The 15,546-nt window shown below is 41.4% G+C and overlaps 1 protein-coding gene across 5 annotated transcripts in view; it reads left to right on the top strand.

Moving 5' to 3' along the window:
* Klf3 (KLF transcription factor 3) overlaps positions 1-4,419 on the top strand; it is a 30,830-nt gene extending 26,411 nt beyond the window's left edge. For all 5 annotated transcript variants that reach the window (XM_047566385.1, XM_047566386.1, XM_047566383.1 and 2 more), the window contains 2 exons: positions 1,293-1,453; positions 3,863-4,419. In XM_047566385.1, the coding sequence (XP_047422341.1) occupies positions 1,293-1,453; positions 3,863-4,044 (343 nt within the window). In that variant the 3' untranslated portion in view covers positions 4,045-4,419. The remainder of the gene's footprint in view (positions 1-1,292; positions 1,454-3,862) is intronic.
* The last annotated feature ends 11,127 nt before the right edge of the window (positions 4,420-15,546 follow it).

Genomic DNA, 15,546 nt, shown 5'->3' with positions numbered 1-15,546 from the left:
GAGAGTGAACGGGCGGGCTGGAACTATTTGGTGGCGTGTGTTACCAGCGGGGAGCCTGAGAGCATGAGGCTCGCTTTCCTCAGCCTTTCCCCATCTGCCTTTCTCCCCTACAAGTGTCCTTTCTGAGAAAGACACAGTTCCTAGTATTGATGCTCAATGGGATTTGATTTCAGATCCACCTGAGAAAATTGTGCAAACTCGGGAATGTGAGGGAAAGCAGGAAAGTAGGGAGGAGGTCAGGCATCCCAGGGAGCTGGCAGATTGATGGCTGGGGAGCCGGTGTCATAGGTAATGGCCTTCCTCGCCTCCCTCTTGTATTTGCAGGGAGAGGGGACGGTTCTGGGGATTGAACCCAGGGGGTGCTTTACCCCGGTTTTTTGTTTTGTTTTGTTTTGTTGTTTTTTGGAGACAGGGTCTCACTCAGTTGTTGAGACTGGCCTTGAACTTGCTATCCTCCTTCCTTGGCCTCCCAAGTCACTGGCCTTACAGGTGTGCACCGCTGTGCCTGGCCCTCGCCTCCCTCCTAACACTACATTGGCACTCTGCCTAGTGCAGGAGCGGTAGTGACAGTACAGGCTGCTGTCAGTCTATCCCATGTATGTGGGGCTCGCGAGCAGCCAGAGACTTTGATATCTATACTGTGTGTTTAAGTTTGTGAAGATAGCAATGCCAACATTTTTTCATAAGAGCTGGCATTTGAAAATTAAACGTGAATTGGCAGTCTTTAAAAGATGCTACTGAATGTTAGTTATGTAAAGGATGGAATGTAGAGACATCCGTTAGTATCGTTGCCCAAGATGTAGCAATTTGACTTTTTCTATTTTTCCTTAAAGAATAATAACAAAAATCAGTGCCACCTAAGGAAAAAATACAGTACAGTGTTCAGCATTGCCTAGTACCATGGAATCCCATTGACAGGCAGGTTTTTTACTGCGGGAAAGAGCCTCTCCCAGCTTGGCACCTCCCTCTAGCATAGCACCTAACCCTTCTTGCTGTCATTACTTATCTCCGTGTCTGTCTCCCCCTAGAGTGTGAGCTCCTCGAGGGCAGGAACCCTGTTTTTATTCATCTTTGTGTCCCGGTGCCAAGCACAGTGCCTGGCTCATGGTAGGTGCTCACTCAATGTTTGTTGAATGAATATAGCAGTGCTTCTTGGGTTGATCAGCTAATTTCTTTTTTGTTTTGTTGGGTTTTTTTGTTTGGTTTTGCCCAGTGTTGTTAATGCTTTTAGTAGACTGAAGAAAAGGCAGCACCTTTACTCAACAGTTTTTATTTGACCTTGACTTTCACAGGAATCACCCTTCAGTCATAGTGCAGCCTGGGAAGAGACCTTTACCTGTGGAATCTCCAGATACCCAAAGGAAGCGGAGGATACACAGATGCGATTATGACGGATGCAACAAAGTGTACACTAAAAGCTCCCACTTGAAAGCACACAGACGAACACATACAGGTAGTAGAAACCCCAGCCTCACTTCCGATTTCTTGAGGGTGGAAATCAACTTCTGACTTTCACCAGGATTTACAGGTTGAGCATCCCTAACCCAAAAATCAGAAATCTGAAATGCTCAGAAAACTGAAATTTCGGGGAGCACTTTGAATTTCTAGATTATACCAGCTGAACTGGTAAAGTCTGTACAGACTTTCCAAAATCTGAAAAACTCTGAAATCTGAAACACTTCTAGTCTCGAGGGTTTTCCATAAGGAGCTCTCAGCTTGTATAATGAAAGTTTTTCAGGCATCTGGAAAGTTATTGCAGTCACCCACAGATGTCTCTGTCAGTCATGAAGAACAGTTTTTGATGACTTCCTTTTGTAATAAATTAGAGTAGATTAGAATAATCAGTGCAGCAGCTCCTTCACAATCACTTGAAGTTCTGTCCTCTAGCCAGGAAAGGGATGGAGACTCTGTTACTGGAACAGAAGGGAAAGTGCTTTTACCGCCAAGGATGTAGCCTCCCTGTGAGCTCTTGTAGCATATGTACATGATAAAATTTATGATAGCAAAGAGCATTTTTTTTACACACAGCAAATAAATGCAACATTTTTAAATTTAATGAACTCCTATGCCATTGCCTACCATATTTGTTCTAGGAAATCTTCTATTTTGGTCAATATTGAATATAGAGAGTGAGCAGCCAGAGAATTTAAACGTTGTTACATAGATGGAGAAAATGTGTACTTGCTATCAGTGCTCCTGAGCATGTTGTTAAAAAAACATCTTAAGGAAATCAAACAGGAATGTTTTCAATAGCCTAATTGATTGCAATCAGTATTGACTGATATGTACAGTAAGCTCATCTCACCTCAGACTGTCCAGTGTGAAATTTTGGTTTAGCAGCAGTTTGCCTCTGTGCACATTTTCCTGAACTCAGAATACAGATTGCTTTACTCTTGAGTATTGAGAATTTTTCTTATTAGAAACATTTACAGAAAGAGGAATCTTGGGTTTGGAAGAGGAAAGGGAGCAGAAATGGCTGTCTGTGTGGAAGTGAAGGGTTTTCAGTGAGTCCTGGGGAGGAGGTGGGGGAAGCTGAGAGAAGGTCAGCCTGGTGCATCATCATGGGGAGAGCTGAGGGTGGCAGGCTCGTGTGCAGAGGAACTCCAGACAGCAGTGGCAAATCAATCAGCACATCCTGAGGTGTCAGTGGGACTGGAGGCATGGTTAACAACTTCCAACCTAAAATGAAGAAGGCATTGAATATTTGGATGACAATTCAGATGTACAAAATATGCCTCTTGCTATGTATAGTCTGTGGGCAGAGCAGCTCCTATAAATCTAGCTAGGTTTCTAGAGAGCAAGCATGTTAATCTGTGATATCCATTACCCACTACAGGCTGAGTATCACTCATCCAAAATCCTAGGGCCAGAAATGATTCAGATTTCAGATTTGATTGGAAATTGAAATATTTGTAAATACATAATGAGATATCTTGGGGATAGGACCAAAGGCTAAACTCAAGATTTTTTTCCTAACTACCTTATTTAGACACATGGCCTGAAGCTAATTTTGTACAATATTTTAATTTTCTGCAAAACATGAAGTTTTGTGGTACAGAATTTTCACCTGCAGCAACATGCTCATTTTGGATTTGGGATTGTTAGGTTAGGGGTGCTTAACCTGTATTGGTCTTTTAAACATTAGGATTGCCATTAACTGCCCTCTTTATTTGTAGAGCCTTCAGACTGGCTCTCCCCATCATTTTCCCATAAGGATCTTGTGCTTATCACCTGTCATTATCACTGTAATACCAGGAGGGTGGTGTAGAAACCTGGCTTCTGACAAATGGCAAGGAATTGCTGTGTTTTTAGTTCTGCGAATTTCAAGTATCATACTTGGGCATAATTGTCATTGACTAAACCTCAAAATAGGATGTTGAAATTCCTAGTAGATTTCAGTTGATAGAATCTTTACCTTTTTTGAAAACTATTGAATAGGTATAGGGAAATTCCTCAAACTTCCAATTTTGAATTATTGAATTCATAGTACTATGTATAATTAAGCACTCAAATAGGGTGAAGACTTAGAAATATACCAGTACAGATCACCACATGCCTAAGATTGGCTGTCACTCACAATGGATCTCATTCCCTTTATGCTTTAATAACTCTTAAAAATCCATCCCCATTTTTTGGGTTTTGATTTTGGATTTTTTGTTTTGTTTTTGTTGGCAGTCAGTTAAACATTAGTAGAATTGAATGACTCGTTTTTTCTTGTTTGTCCCATAATGCCTTATAAACAAATGTGTTGTTAAAGGGACAAATATATGACCTTCTCTTGAAAAATATTTTTCGGTAGCATTAACTCAGCCTTTACCATCTTTCCAAAAAAATTAAGCTCTTTTCTTTTTCCTTTCTGCAGGAGAAAAACCCTACAAATGTACATGGGAAGGATGCACATGGAAGTTTGCTCGGTCTGATGAACTAACAAGACATTTCCGCAAACATACTGGAATCAAACCTTTCCAGTGTCCAGACTGTGACCGCAGCTTCTCCCGTTCCGACCACCTTGCCCTCCATAGGAAACGCCACATGTTAGTCTGAAAGCCTCCGTCTCCGCCTCATTGTGACTCTCCACTCTCCTGGCTCTCTCTCTGTCCTCCCTCCCATTATCTAACTCATTTTTTACATGTACATTTTAATTTTGATTCAGCTGGCCTGAATCTCTGAATTTATATCATTCAAAACTTCCATATGGTCAGTAGTCTATACTCTCTAATCCTCCCTCTCCTTACCACGGGTCAGACCTAAAGAATGTGAACACTTTTTTTTTTTTTTCCGGGGATGCTAAGCAAACCCTTCTTACAGAAACGTTTAATGTAATGAGAATAAGGGAACATGTAAACTAACATAACCAATTGTCGGTTTCTCCATGTATTCCTCAAAGAATGTCAAAGTAAATGTATTAGAAATACAGTATCCAGCCTGCTAGTCCTTGCCAGAGACATCCGTACCTCTCTGCCCGGTGATCCCATTTTATGCTTGACAGCAAAGAGAAGGGTGGCCCCGTTCACCATGTATAGGAGGACGTGCAGCAATATGACACACTAGCCCAGTCAACTCTGCCACTGTCCTTCATGCGTCTTCCTGGATTATCACTTCTAAATCAAGTCCTTTGCCCTCCTGTGTGCCTGAAGCTATGTGGAGGGCTGTGCCACCATTGGGAGATGAGCCAGGGCTGCTGAATTAGGTGGGTGACGTGTGACAGTTCAAGGCATGGGATGTGCTGTGCTTCGTAGCATGCAGTAGAAGCAAAGGGGCACCAAAGGGGAGACACAGGTTGCAAAGGAGGAAGTGGGCGGTTCCTCTTGAGCTAGGGCTTTGTCATTGAGGTGTCCAGATTTGGTCAGCTGTGCAGTGCATCTCTAGAGCTTCAGTCTGTGTGCACAGTGGGCTGTGCAGAGCCACGCTGCAAAGCCAGATGCCTGTGGGGTGATCCACACACCTGTCTCCATTCGTACAATATCCTTCGTACGAATGGTCAGGATTTGAGAGTAAGGAATCCACAGATAATATTTGCCCAGTAATGGTTAAAAAAAAAAGAATCTTTTGGGTAAGAGTATGAATGGTCTTTTTTTTATCCAACTTACTTATAGCTTTTTTGCATACAGGGAAACATTGAGTGGTACTTTTATTCCCATATCAAATCAGTCACAGCTTTTATACTAAACACTTCTGTGAGCTGGGAGGTGCCAGATGGGCTGTCCTTTGTGTTCATGGCACATAACATAAGTGAGCATCTGCTAAGGCTTTGGGAGACTGATTCAGTTAACACGTGAGTGACACTGTTTATAAGTATAACTAGTTGTGAAGCACATATACCTTCATTTTAAGGACAGGCTTTTGAAAAATCTAGAAAACCACAGTTCAGGGATTTACGTATGTGGCTTGAAAATTCCCCAGAGTTCACTGTCAGAATTAGCAGTTTCCTATCACTATCAATTATCCTGTCAGAAGAAGAAACTGAAAATAATGACTCGCATTTAAGAGAAATAGCACCATTATTGGAAAGTTTTTCAAAAGCAGGCTTTTGAGTACCATAGCCCAATAAAATAATCGATACGTAGAAATGCCATTAGTCTTAAATTTGAAGAAAATGAGCAAAGGTGGTCAAATATAGTTGCATAACCAAATGCCCCCTCATCCCTCCATGAAGGATGGAGGAGGAGAAGAGAGAAGAATGGAATCCTGAAGATTCATCCCAGCCGCAGCTCAGGACCCAATACAACCTAAACCGGGAGGAACACGTAACTGTTTTAAAACATCAGTGAATGAGTGATTCTGGAGGCCTGCAAATTGTGTGGGGAGCTGACTTTGATGGCGCTATGTTCAAGTTAGCTGTAGGGCCAGCACCCCTGAGAGGGTCCACTCATCAGCCCACCAGCTGGAAGGAAATGTAGGTGAGAAATGCAAAGAAATTTGTTTATCTCGGCACTTGGATTTCTTTTTCTTTCAGCACTGCAAAATGTTTAGAATATTACAACATGCTAATTGGGGTATTCTTTTTTTCTTTGCAATTATGAAATGAATTAAGGAATAGAAATGGCTTCTTTTCTAGCAGGTATCATCTATATTGTCAATGCTTAGTCACACTTAGGCCAGAGTGTTCATGTCTTGAAATGGTTTTTTCTACAATACACTGAAGGATTGAGAGCGAGTGCAGGGGATTTTTGTTGTTGGTGGTGGGTTGGAGATCACCAGCTTGTGTTCCAGCCCATATAAAAGGGAGAAAGGAGGCGAGAAAGAGTAGAATTGACCTGTGAATCAGCTCCAAGTCTGAGTGCAGTTTAATAGAAGGCTTCATGAGTTCTCATGAAATTTGATGTCTGCTGCAGCATGTTTAAGTTTTGTTCAAAAGACTGTATTATGTTACTATGCAGCTTGCTTCGATCTTGCTAACAGTTCATTAACAAAGATCCGTTTTAACTCTGAAAGAAAAACAACTCAGAGAGGCCATTCTCTATTCCCATGCTGGTTTGATATTCTTTAGATGTCAATTGGCCCTTACCAAATTTTCTTATATATATATATTTGTATTTTACTATGATAGTTGAGAAATTTTAGTCTCTTAGTCATTTTAGCTGTATTGTGGAAGACCTCAGATATACAATAAGATGCCCTTGAAACGTGGTCTTAATGATATGCCACGTTATTATCAATCATTATTTAATTGCAATATTTTAATTTGGTGAGGATGATTTGTAAACATGAAGTTGGTGTCATGTAAATCATTACAGAGTTTATTCAATTATTTCTCAAGTGTCATCTTGGAGAAGTCATAAATTAAATCAATCCGTCATATTAGAGTTTCAAAATGTGAATCTACATCTTAAATGGGCATTAACATTCTGATTTGCTTGGTTTGGAGAATGTTTGCAGCATAGCTATGATCAACCAAGGAGATGCTAAATATGCAGAAGTTTCAAGAGCCTTGGAACAGAATTACAGGGGAACTATATGTGTATATGTATGTTTTATTTAACACCCATCTGCACTATCAGTATTGCACTAATGTGGACTTTGAAAGACTGTATTGCTGAGACTGTATATCTGCACATCATTCCTGATTAGATTGGTTTAAAGACAATCTCAAAGATCTAAGGTTTAAAACAATTTGGTTTGAAAATACACAGTTGTCTTGAAGGAATTGTTGTCACACATAAAGTCACTCAGAGTTGTCTTTACTCTCTTCTTGGTCAAGGTTAACAATTTCTAAATGATAGCAAATTCACTTAATACATTTACAAAGCCATTTTACATGCATTAAACGAGGGCTACGACATGTTTTACAAATACTAGCACTTTTTTTTTTTCTGTTATGTACTTAGTGTTAGAGGGTCAAAATAATCTTTCTGCTTAGCATCTCTTAAACCATACCTGCAAGTATAGCAGGATTATTACATTTACAGTACTTTAATACTTGTATAAACTATGCAGAAATTTTTAATAAAGTGTAATATATTTTATAAGCTAATAAGACTGAATGGGTAAAGGTTTTTAGCATGCATTAGTATACTTGCAAATACTGAAACATTTTGGTAATCTTTCTTACTAAAGATGTGAATGTTTAATGTACCTTCTCTGTTTCTACTCTGTAGTCCAATGGGAATTCAGTAATGACATTTTGTCATGTCAAACTGTGAACATAAATTTGTACTGTACAGTCCTCATATACTATATACAGTATGCAATATATGTATTATATACTTGTTAATAAAACCATCAGAATATTAAGTGTGATCATGTGATTACTATGTAGGCAGTGATCACTAGGAATAAAAAAGAACCATGGAAATACCCTGCTTAGAAATGTTAAAGTACCCACTCCTTGGCCTATACCCAAAGGACTTAAAATCAGCATATTACAGAGATAACAGCCACATCAATGTTCATAGCTGCTCAGTTCACAATAGCCAGACTGTGGAACCAATCTAGATGTCCTTCAATTGATGAATGGATAAAGAAACTGTGGTATATATATACAATGGAATATTACTCAGCCATAAAGAATGATAAAATTATGGCATTTGCAGGCAAATGGATGAAATTGGAGAATATCATGCTAAGTAAGATAAGCCAATCTCAAAAAACCAAAGGACGAATGATAGCGCTAATAAGTGGATGATGACACATAATGGGGGGTGGGAGGGGTTAGTGTTAGGGTTAGAGTTAGGGTTAGGGAGGGGGGCAAGAATGGAGGAAGGAAGGACTGTATAGAGGGAAAAGAGGGGTGGGAGGGATGGGGGAAGGGAAAAAATAACAGAATGAATCAAACAACATTACCCTATGTAAATTTATGATTACACAAATGGTATGCCTTTACGCTATGTACAAACAGAAACAACATGTATCCCATTTGTTTACAATACAAAAAAAAAACTGTACTTAAAGAGATATTTGCTAAAGAAAATAGATATACACATTAAAAGTGAATGAAACATGTTCTCTGAAATGATATCCTTAAATATCAAAATGTCTTTAAAAAAAAAAAAAAGAGATGTTAAAGTAAACACTGAGCATTAGTTGATGGAAGAAAAGAAAAACAGATCCAATTGTGCATTGCTTTGAAGGATTTAACTCGGCCCTAAAACTGTAACCCAGCTAGCAGGAAGTCTAAGCTCAAACCATAAAACAAACAACCCAGCATAAATCTATAAATCCACCTAGTGCATTCTTGAAATATTTATTTGTCAGAAGCCTTACCTGTTTCCAAGAAGAATTTGCAGAGCCTCGCTGGCTCTGATTTGAGTCTGTCCTCCAGAAGTTGAAGTGTTGGGAACTTAATTCCTCAGTACAGCAGCACTGGGGTCTTGGGTCTGGTGAGAGGTGCTTGGGTCAGAAGGGTGGAGCTCTGGTGAATGAATTCGTGCCCTCCCGAGGCAGTTCTCATGGGAATTAGTTACTGGAGAGTGGACTGTTACAAAGTGAGGCTACCCCATGGTTTGTCTTTTCCACACACTTTCCCTTCCCCCTCCAGCTCCCACCACGTGAAAGCATGAGGCCTTCACAAAATGTGTGGCCACCCCCAATTCCCCATCTGGACTTTGGACCTCCACGACCGTAAGACTAAATAAACTTTTCTTTAAAAATTACCTAGTCTTGGGTATTCTGCTATAGCAACAGAAAATGGACTAAGACACTGAGACAGTGCTTTACATTTTTAAGTAGGATAAAACATCAGGAATCATGGCTTGGGTAGTCAGAAACAGGAGTGTGACCACGTCAAATAAGTAAATGATTCTGGATCAATATGATTGCTCTCCATGTCCTTAGTGGCCACGCTCATGGACACTAGTCTGCAGCATCACCGGGACAATAGGAAATTTCTGGTAGGGATCTAGAGTTTATTTTGAGGCAAAATGTAATAGCCTTCCCTCTTCCCCATCTCTCCCACTCAGTGTAAGTGAAACGAAGATACTGGCTGGTTAGATGTCGGCAGCTTCCTCCAACCTGAACTTCATCTTAACATGAAATGACATCTGATCTGCACTTAGCACATGACTCCCCTTCAACCGTCACATACTCTTGAGCTTGTAGTCAACTATGTTATAAAGCAGAAAAGTTCTCTGTTAAATCCTGGTGGAATATTGACTGGGACTTATCCAGAGGACTGGCTAACCGGTCCACTGAATTTCTAATACATTGAGGACCGGACACATGCCAACTTCAGTGAGACCCTTCCTTGGACCCATCCTACAAGGAATGGATTCTGTCCAGGTGAATGATCAGGATGGTGACAAATACAAATTCTACAAGAAAAATATTTAAGGAATGCTTGAACAAAGTAAGGATGTTCAATACCAAGAGAGACAATGCATAACCGTTGCCCAATTGTTTAAACGCTGTCAGGTTGAAGAGAGCAGGGATCTGCTGGGTCAGTGGGAGGAGAGTATCAATTCTAGTGTGAATTAAAAGAGAGAAGGGACTGTTTAGGGAAGGATGATGTCATTCCAGTCACTCGGGAGGCTGGGGCAGGAGGATTCCAATTTCAAGGCCAGCCTCTGAGCTCAGTGAAGTCTTATCTCAAAATAAAAATCAGAAAAGGGCTGAAGATGTAGTACAATGGAAAATACTACTGGGTTCAATCTTCAGAACTGCAAAAAATAAAAGATAAACTTGAGTGTGTTAAAAATTTAAACAGTTTGAGCAGACAGCAATTAGTGGATCAAACAAAGCCATCCCAAGTGGTAGGGCTTCGTCAAAGAGGTATGAGGGAAAAACTGACCTGCTGAAGTGGAAAGTCCATGGTTTGACCCTGGTGGCCTCTGATTGGTGAAATTTCTAGCTAGAAGTCAATTGGCAGTTTCTCATTGGTGAAATCACTAAAGGTTAATTGATGGCTTCTGATAGGTGAAATTAGCTAGCGGTGAATTGGCAATTTCTGATTGGTTAAGCTTAAGTTCCTTTTTCCCAGGCTCTAACCAGCATCTGGGTTGCATTTCAGTTTGCTCATACGGGGACCCAAGGTCCTGGAGCTGTCTCAACCTAGTGGCCTCCTGGTTTAGTCAGGTTTGTGCTGCTGTGACCGAAAGATCTGAATTTTAGAGGAGGAAAAGTTCATTTGGCTCTCAGTCCATTGTCCACTGACTCTGTAGCCCTGGACCCAAGGTGAGGTAGGACATCGTGGTAAAAAGGCATGGCAGAGGAAAGCAGCACCGGATCCGGCAACCAGGAAGCAGAGAGAGAGCTCCTCTCACCAAGGACAAAATATAAACCCCAAAGGCATACCAGTGACCTACCTCCTCCAGCCAGGCCCTTTCTGCTTGCAGTTACCGCCCTGTTCAGTAGATCCATCCACTATTAGGTTAGACCTCTGACAATCTAATCATTTCCCTTCTGAATTTTCTTACATTGTCTCACCCATGAACTTTTGGGGGACACCACATATTTAAACCATGACACCTCCCAATTCATCCTTAACAATGGGCTGAGTTGGTAGTAAACACATATAAACATGTAAGTTAAATGGCTGGGGACCAGAGTGTGCACAAAACTCAACGGTGAGTTGCCCCTCCAGGGTACATGCACTTTTATGATGTGTAAACCAGACCTGCTATCTTCTGTCAGAGCAGGTCATGGTCATGGTTGATCATGCTGCTGTATGTACACAGATTCCCAAACTAGGATGACTCGTGCTGTCAATGAGAAGTGTTGAAACTTATGACCTGGGGGTGGGAGAGCAGGCGCAGTGAGTGCGCCTCCGGAGTGGAGACGAGTTGACTGCCTGAGTCTTCTGCTCTTCACACCCTGGCTTCGGATTCCCTCTGGCCCCAGGTAGTAGTTTCCGGGCTCCTAGATGGCGTCCTTTGCGCTGCACACATTCAGTGCATTCCATGCTTCTTCCTCCTCTCAAGACTCAGAAATTCCACCAACCCAAGGACTAGCTTCTCAAGACGTCCAGCCTCGCTGCTCTTTTCTGGAACGGACCCGACCTCCTGCTGCCAAGTCCGACCGCTTGCTCAGCGACAGGCCTGCCGGGCTGTGCTCAGACCGCCTCTCACCTGAACTGCAAACCCCAGTACCACCGAACCAGCTTCCACCAGATCACTGTCAGTGCCCACCTCCCATCACAGCCCCGCCAGCACGAGCACTCTGTCCAAGACCTGCCCGGGAATCCTGCCACTTGTGTCCTCAGGCCCACCCCAAGAGGAGGCATTGTGAGACAGTGTGTGAAAGGACAGGAGGAGCTGAGGTCTGCGGCAGCTCTGGCACCGATCTCTCTCACCCTTCACATGCAACTGGCCACCTCGGATGCCTGCTCCATCTGCCTTTCCTGTCCACTGCCACCGTCCTGCCCCAGTCGTGGGCCTCTTTGTTTCTTGCTTGGAATGCACAGAGGTACCCGCACTCTCTCCCGCAATCACTGTCTCCACCAGGCACCAAAGCCATCTTTCTAAAACTAAGATCTGATCACATTTAAAATCCTTCCATGATCCTCTTTGCACTTGGACTTGGTTTTACTTAATTCAGCCTTGCCTCCTATAAAGCCTCATCTATTGTCATTGAGAGTGTGAGTTCCACCCTAAGAACCTTCAAACACTTTCCAAGCTCTGACTTTGATGGGTACATAAGGTGTTCAGGGAAGTATTCACCAAACTCCTATTCACCCCTCAAAACCCTACTCAAAAGTAAGGGCTCTGGGGGATTTTTCCTTGGGTGAACTCTACTTACCCTCTTCACAGATATACTCTTAATTCCTTCCATGGCCCTATAATAACCCTTGCGTTTTCTCAGTTATTCGAACATATCACCCTATATGGTCAGTTTGCCCACGTGTCTCCTTCTTCACTAGATCTCAGATGTCCCAAATGTGTTTCTACTCCAGGTGCCCAGCATCCAGTTCCCAGGGCCAGGCACAAAGTGTGCCTGGGTGTGCATTTGGAAGTGTGTCAAAGAGGTGTTTGAATAAACACCGGGAGAGTAAGAACTCACACTAATTGAGTACTTACTCTCTCCCCAGTACTATTCTATAGACTTTACAAGTATTGATTAGCTTGCTTCTCATCATGATAAGACATACAACTATTATTCTCTTATTTCTCAAATGGAAATTGAGGCACTGACAGGTTAAGTAATTTACCCAAGCTCACAAAGATAGGAAGCAGGAGAACCAATTTTAAATACAGGTCATCTATCTCCAGAGCCTACACTCTCAATTATCACATGGGTCTCTGGATGACCTCCAGGGTATGTTAGTGCTTCCTCTCAAAGTCGCCCCCTACGTACTTGCCCATATTCAGCCACCTTCTGGGATGCCCTGCCCACCATCCAAGACCCTGGGCATTCATCCTGGACTGGAAAAATATTAATTTTTCTAATACCTACAAGGCCAGAATTTCCTCCAAGGGGTGAAAGAGCCTGTGTTGTGGGGGATGTTGATGGATTCTGTAAACAAGAGACTTGGTATTTTTTTTTAAATATCAAATGTAACTTACATAAAGTAAAATCATTCCTTTTGGTGTACATTCCAATGAGTCGGTTTTTGTTTTAGTTTTTGATGCTGGGGATTGAACCCTGTGGTGCTCTATCATGAGCCACATCCCTAGCACTTTTTATTTTTTAGTTTGAGGCAGGACCTTGCTAAATTTCCCAGGTTGGTTTTGAACTTGTGATCCTCCAACCTCCTGAGTCACTGGGATTGTAGGAATTGGCCACCACACCTGACTCCAATGAGCTTTGACAAACATACAGTATAGTCACAATCAAGTCACAGCATGCTTACACCCCTCCCTAAAATCCTCTCAGGCTCCTTTGTAGTCAACCCCTGCCTCCGGGCCTATTGCTTCTTTTGCGTTTGTATATATCTGCAGCTGTTTTGCCTCTTGCCTCGCACTGTGGGTTTGAGATTCATCCATGTGGTTCCATGTATTTGTTCCTTTCAATTATTGAATATGGATGTCCCGTGATAGGCTTTATATATTCACCAGTTGAAGGCTATTTGATTATTTTCAATTTTGGGCAATTATGAATAAAGCCACTATAAATATTCATATACAGGTTGAGCTTTGACCTTTTTTTGTGGTTCATTATTTATTTATTGCGTTGTCATGCTTTTAATCTCCAGGCCCATAGTTGTTTTCCTTTTTATTATGTATTTTGTGTATTCATGTCTTTTTTTCTTTTGTTGATCAGTCCCACCAGAAGTCTTTCTTCCTAGCAATTTTTCAAACAGCCGAGAATATTTTGTTCATTAATCTTCTTCAGTGCTTTGTGTTAGTTTATTAGTATCTAATTCTATTGATTATTGATTTCTGTTCATTATTTCCCTCTTTCTTATTTTAGTTTGCATTGTTACTATATATTTTTTAAAATCTCTTGAGATAATTGCCTAACTTATTTGTTTCCCATTTCCCTTATTTTTTTCTTTTTAAATATGCATTAAAAATTATGGATTTCTCTCCAAGTTCTGCTTCAATTTGGCCCCTTAAGTTTTGGCACACAGGTCAAGTAGCCCACTCTATCAGGCCTGGTTGAGGGGTGGTTGGAGGCTCTCTATAGAGAGGAAGAAAGACTGTTTTTTTATACCCAGGGATCTTCCACTCACTCCTCACTGGCCCTCAGGTTGCTATTGCCCAGAGCATGTGTCTCCTTTGGATTCTGAGACACCATGTCAGGTAATGAGACCCCTGATGGGCAGTTGCTGCTGGGCCTTAAGTATTTTATTTTTCTTAATTTTTTTAACCCAAGAATAACTTAGTAGCATTTTATTCAGTTTCTACATATCTGGAGTTTGGACTCAATAATATATGAGTAGGGGGAGCAAATGGACCCATGGAACTGTATAGACAAGTCAGAAATAACACTTCTGTCTCTATGGGCTCTTGATAGGTTTAAGACAAGTAGTGGCATAAATTAATGCAGAAAAGACAAGCTACTTAGGAAATGATGTGTGAACAGGATCATTATTTGGAGAAAAAGCTGAATTTGCTATCCAAAGATGGATGTCTGATGTAAAAGAAAGACACTGAAATCTAACCGAAGGAAATGTAGGAGCCCATCGTTGAGCTGTGGATGGGAAGAGATTTCTTCTAGGAGGTCGACAAGTATAAACCATATGGCAAACTTCTGATGAATTTGACGGTATCAAAATTGATTTTTGTCAGCAAAGTTAGCCATAGTTAACAGAATGATAGAACATGTTCCCACTGTTCTACAAGAACAGTACAAAGAACATATGTAAAAATATTGGCCTCAAAAGAGTGTGGAGTGAGAAAAGTAGGGAACAATAGTAATATCACACACCAGTACTGGAAATTAGATACACATAATTATACAGAACAAAACTATGTGTTTTACAAGAATACTTGCTTGTAGGTCATGAAGTAAACACATTAAATAGATGTTGAGGGGAGTAGGAGAAAGAGGTAAGGGGCTAAAAAAGAGGGAGACATATGCCTCAGTTCAGGGTGTAAGGCCATCTTTAGTCCATACCTGAGTAACTCAGTTCTGTGTCAAGCTATTCCTGTCTTTTATGGTTTAGATATGAGGTATTTCCCAAAAGCTCACATGTGAGATAATGCAAGACTGTTCAGAGGTGAAATGATTAGATTATGAGAGGTGTAACCTAATTGGTGGATTAATCCACTGATATGGATTAACTGGGTGGTAACTGTAGGCAGATAGATTGTGGCAGGAGAAGATGGGTCATTGGGGGCATGCCTTTGGGGCTTGTGTTTTGTCTCTGGTGAGCAGAATGCTCTGTCTGCTTCCTGTGTGCCATGTCCTGAGCTGCTTTACTCCTCCATGCTCTTCCACCATGATATTCTGCCTCACCTCGGCCCAGAGCAATGGAATCAACCACCTATGGACTGATACCTCTGAAACCATGGGCCCCACATAAACCTTTCCTCCTCTACATTGTTCTTTCAGGTCTTTTGGTGACAATGACCAGAAAACTGGCATACTAACTATAGAATTATGTTAGCTACTTTCTACCACTACTGCCTGGAAAATCCATGTAACATTGTGCAACCCAGCTACGTTATGTTGCTTTTTCAATAAGACAAAGCTTTCAACTCACCAGAACTTCCTTCTTATTAACCATAA

The sequence above is a fragment of the Sciurus carolinensis genome, chromosome 10, assembly GCF_902686445.1.
Source record: "Sciurus carolinensis chromosome 10, mSciCar1.2, whole genome shotgun sequence".
Taxonomy (NCBI): Eukaryota; Metazoa; Chordata; class Mammalia; order Rodentia; family Sciuridae; genus Sciurus; species Sciurus carolinensis.
Note: the sequence above shows the minus strand (reverse complement) of the source record. Positions and strands in the feature narration are given on the sequence as shown.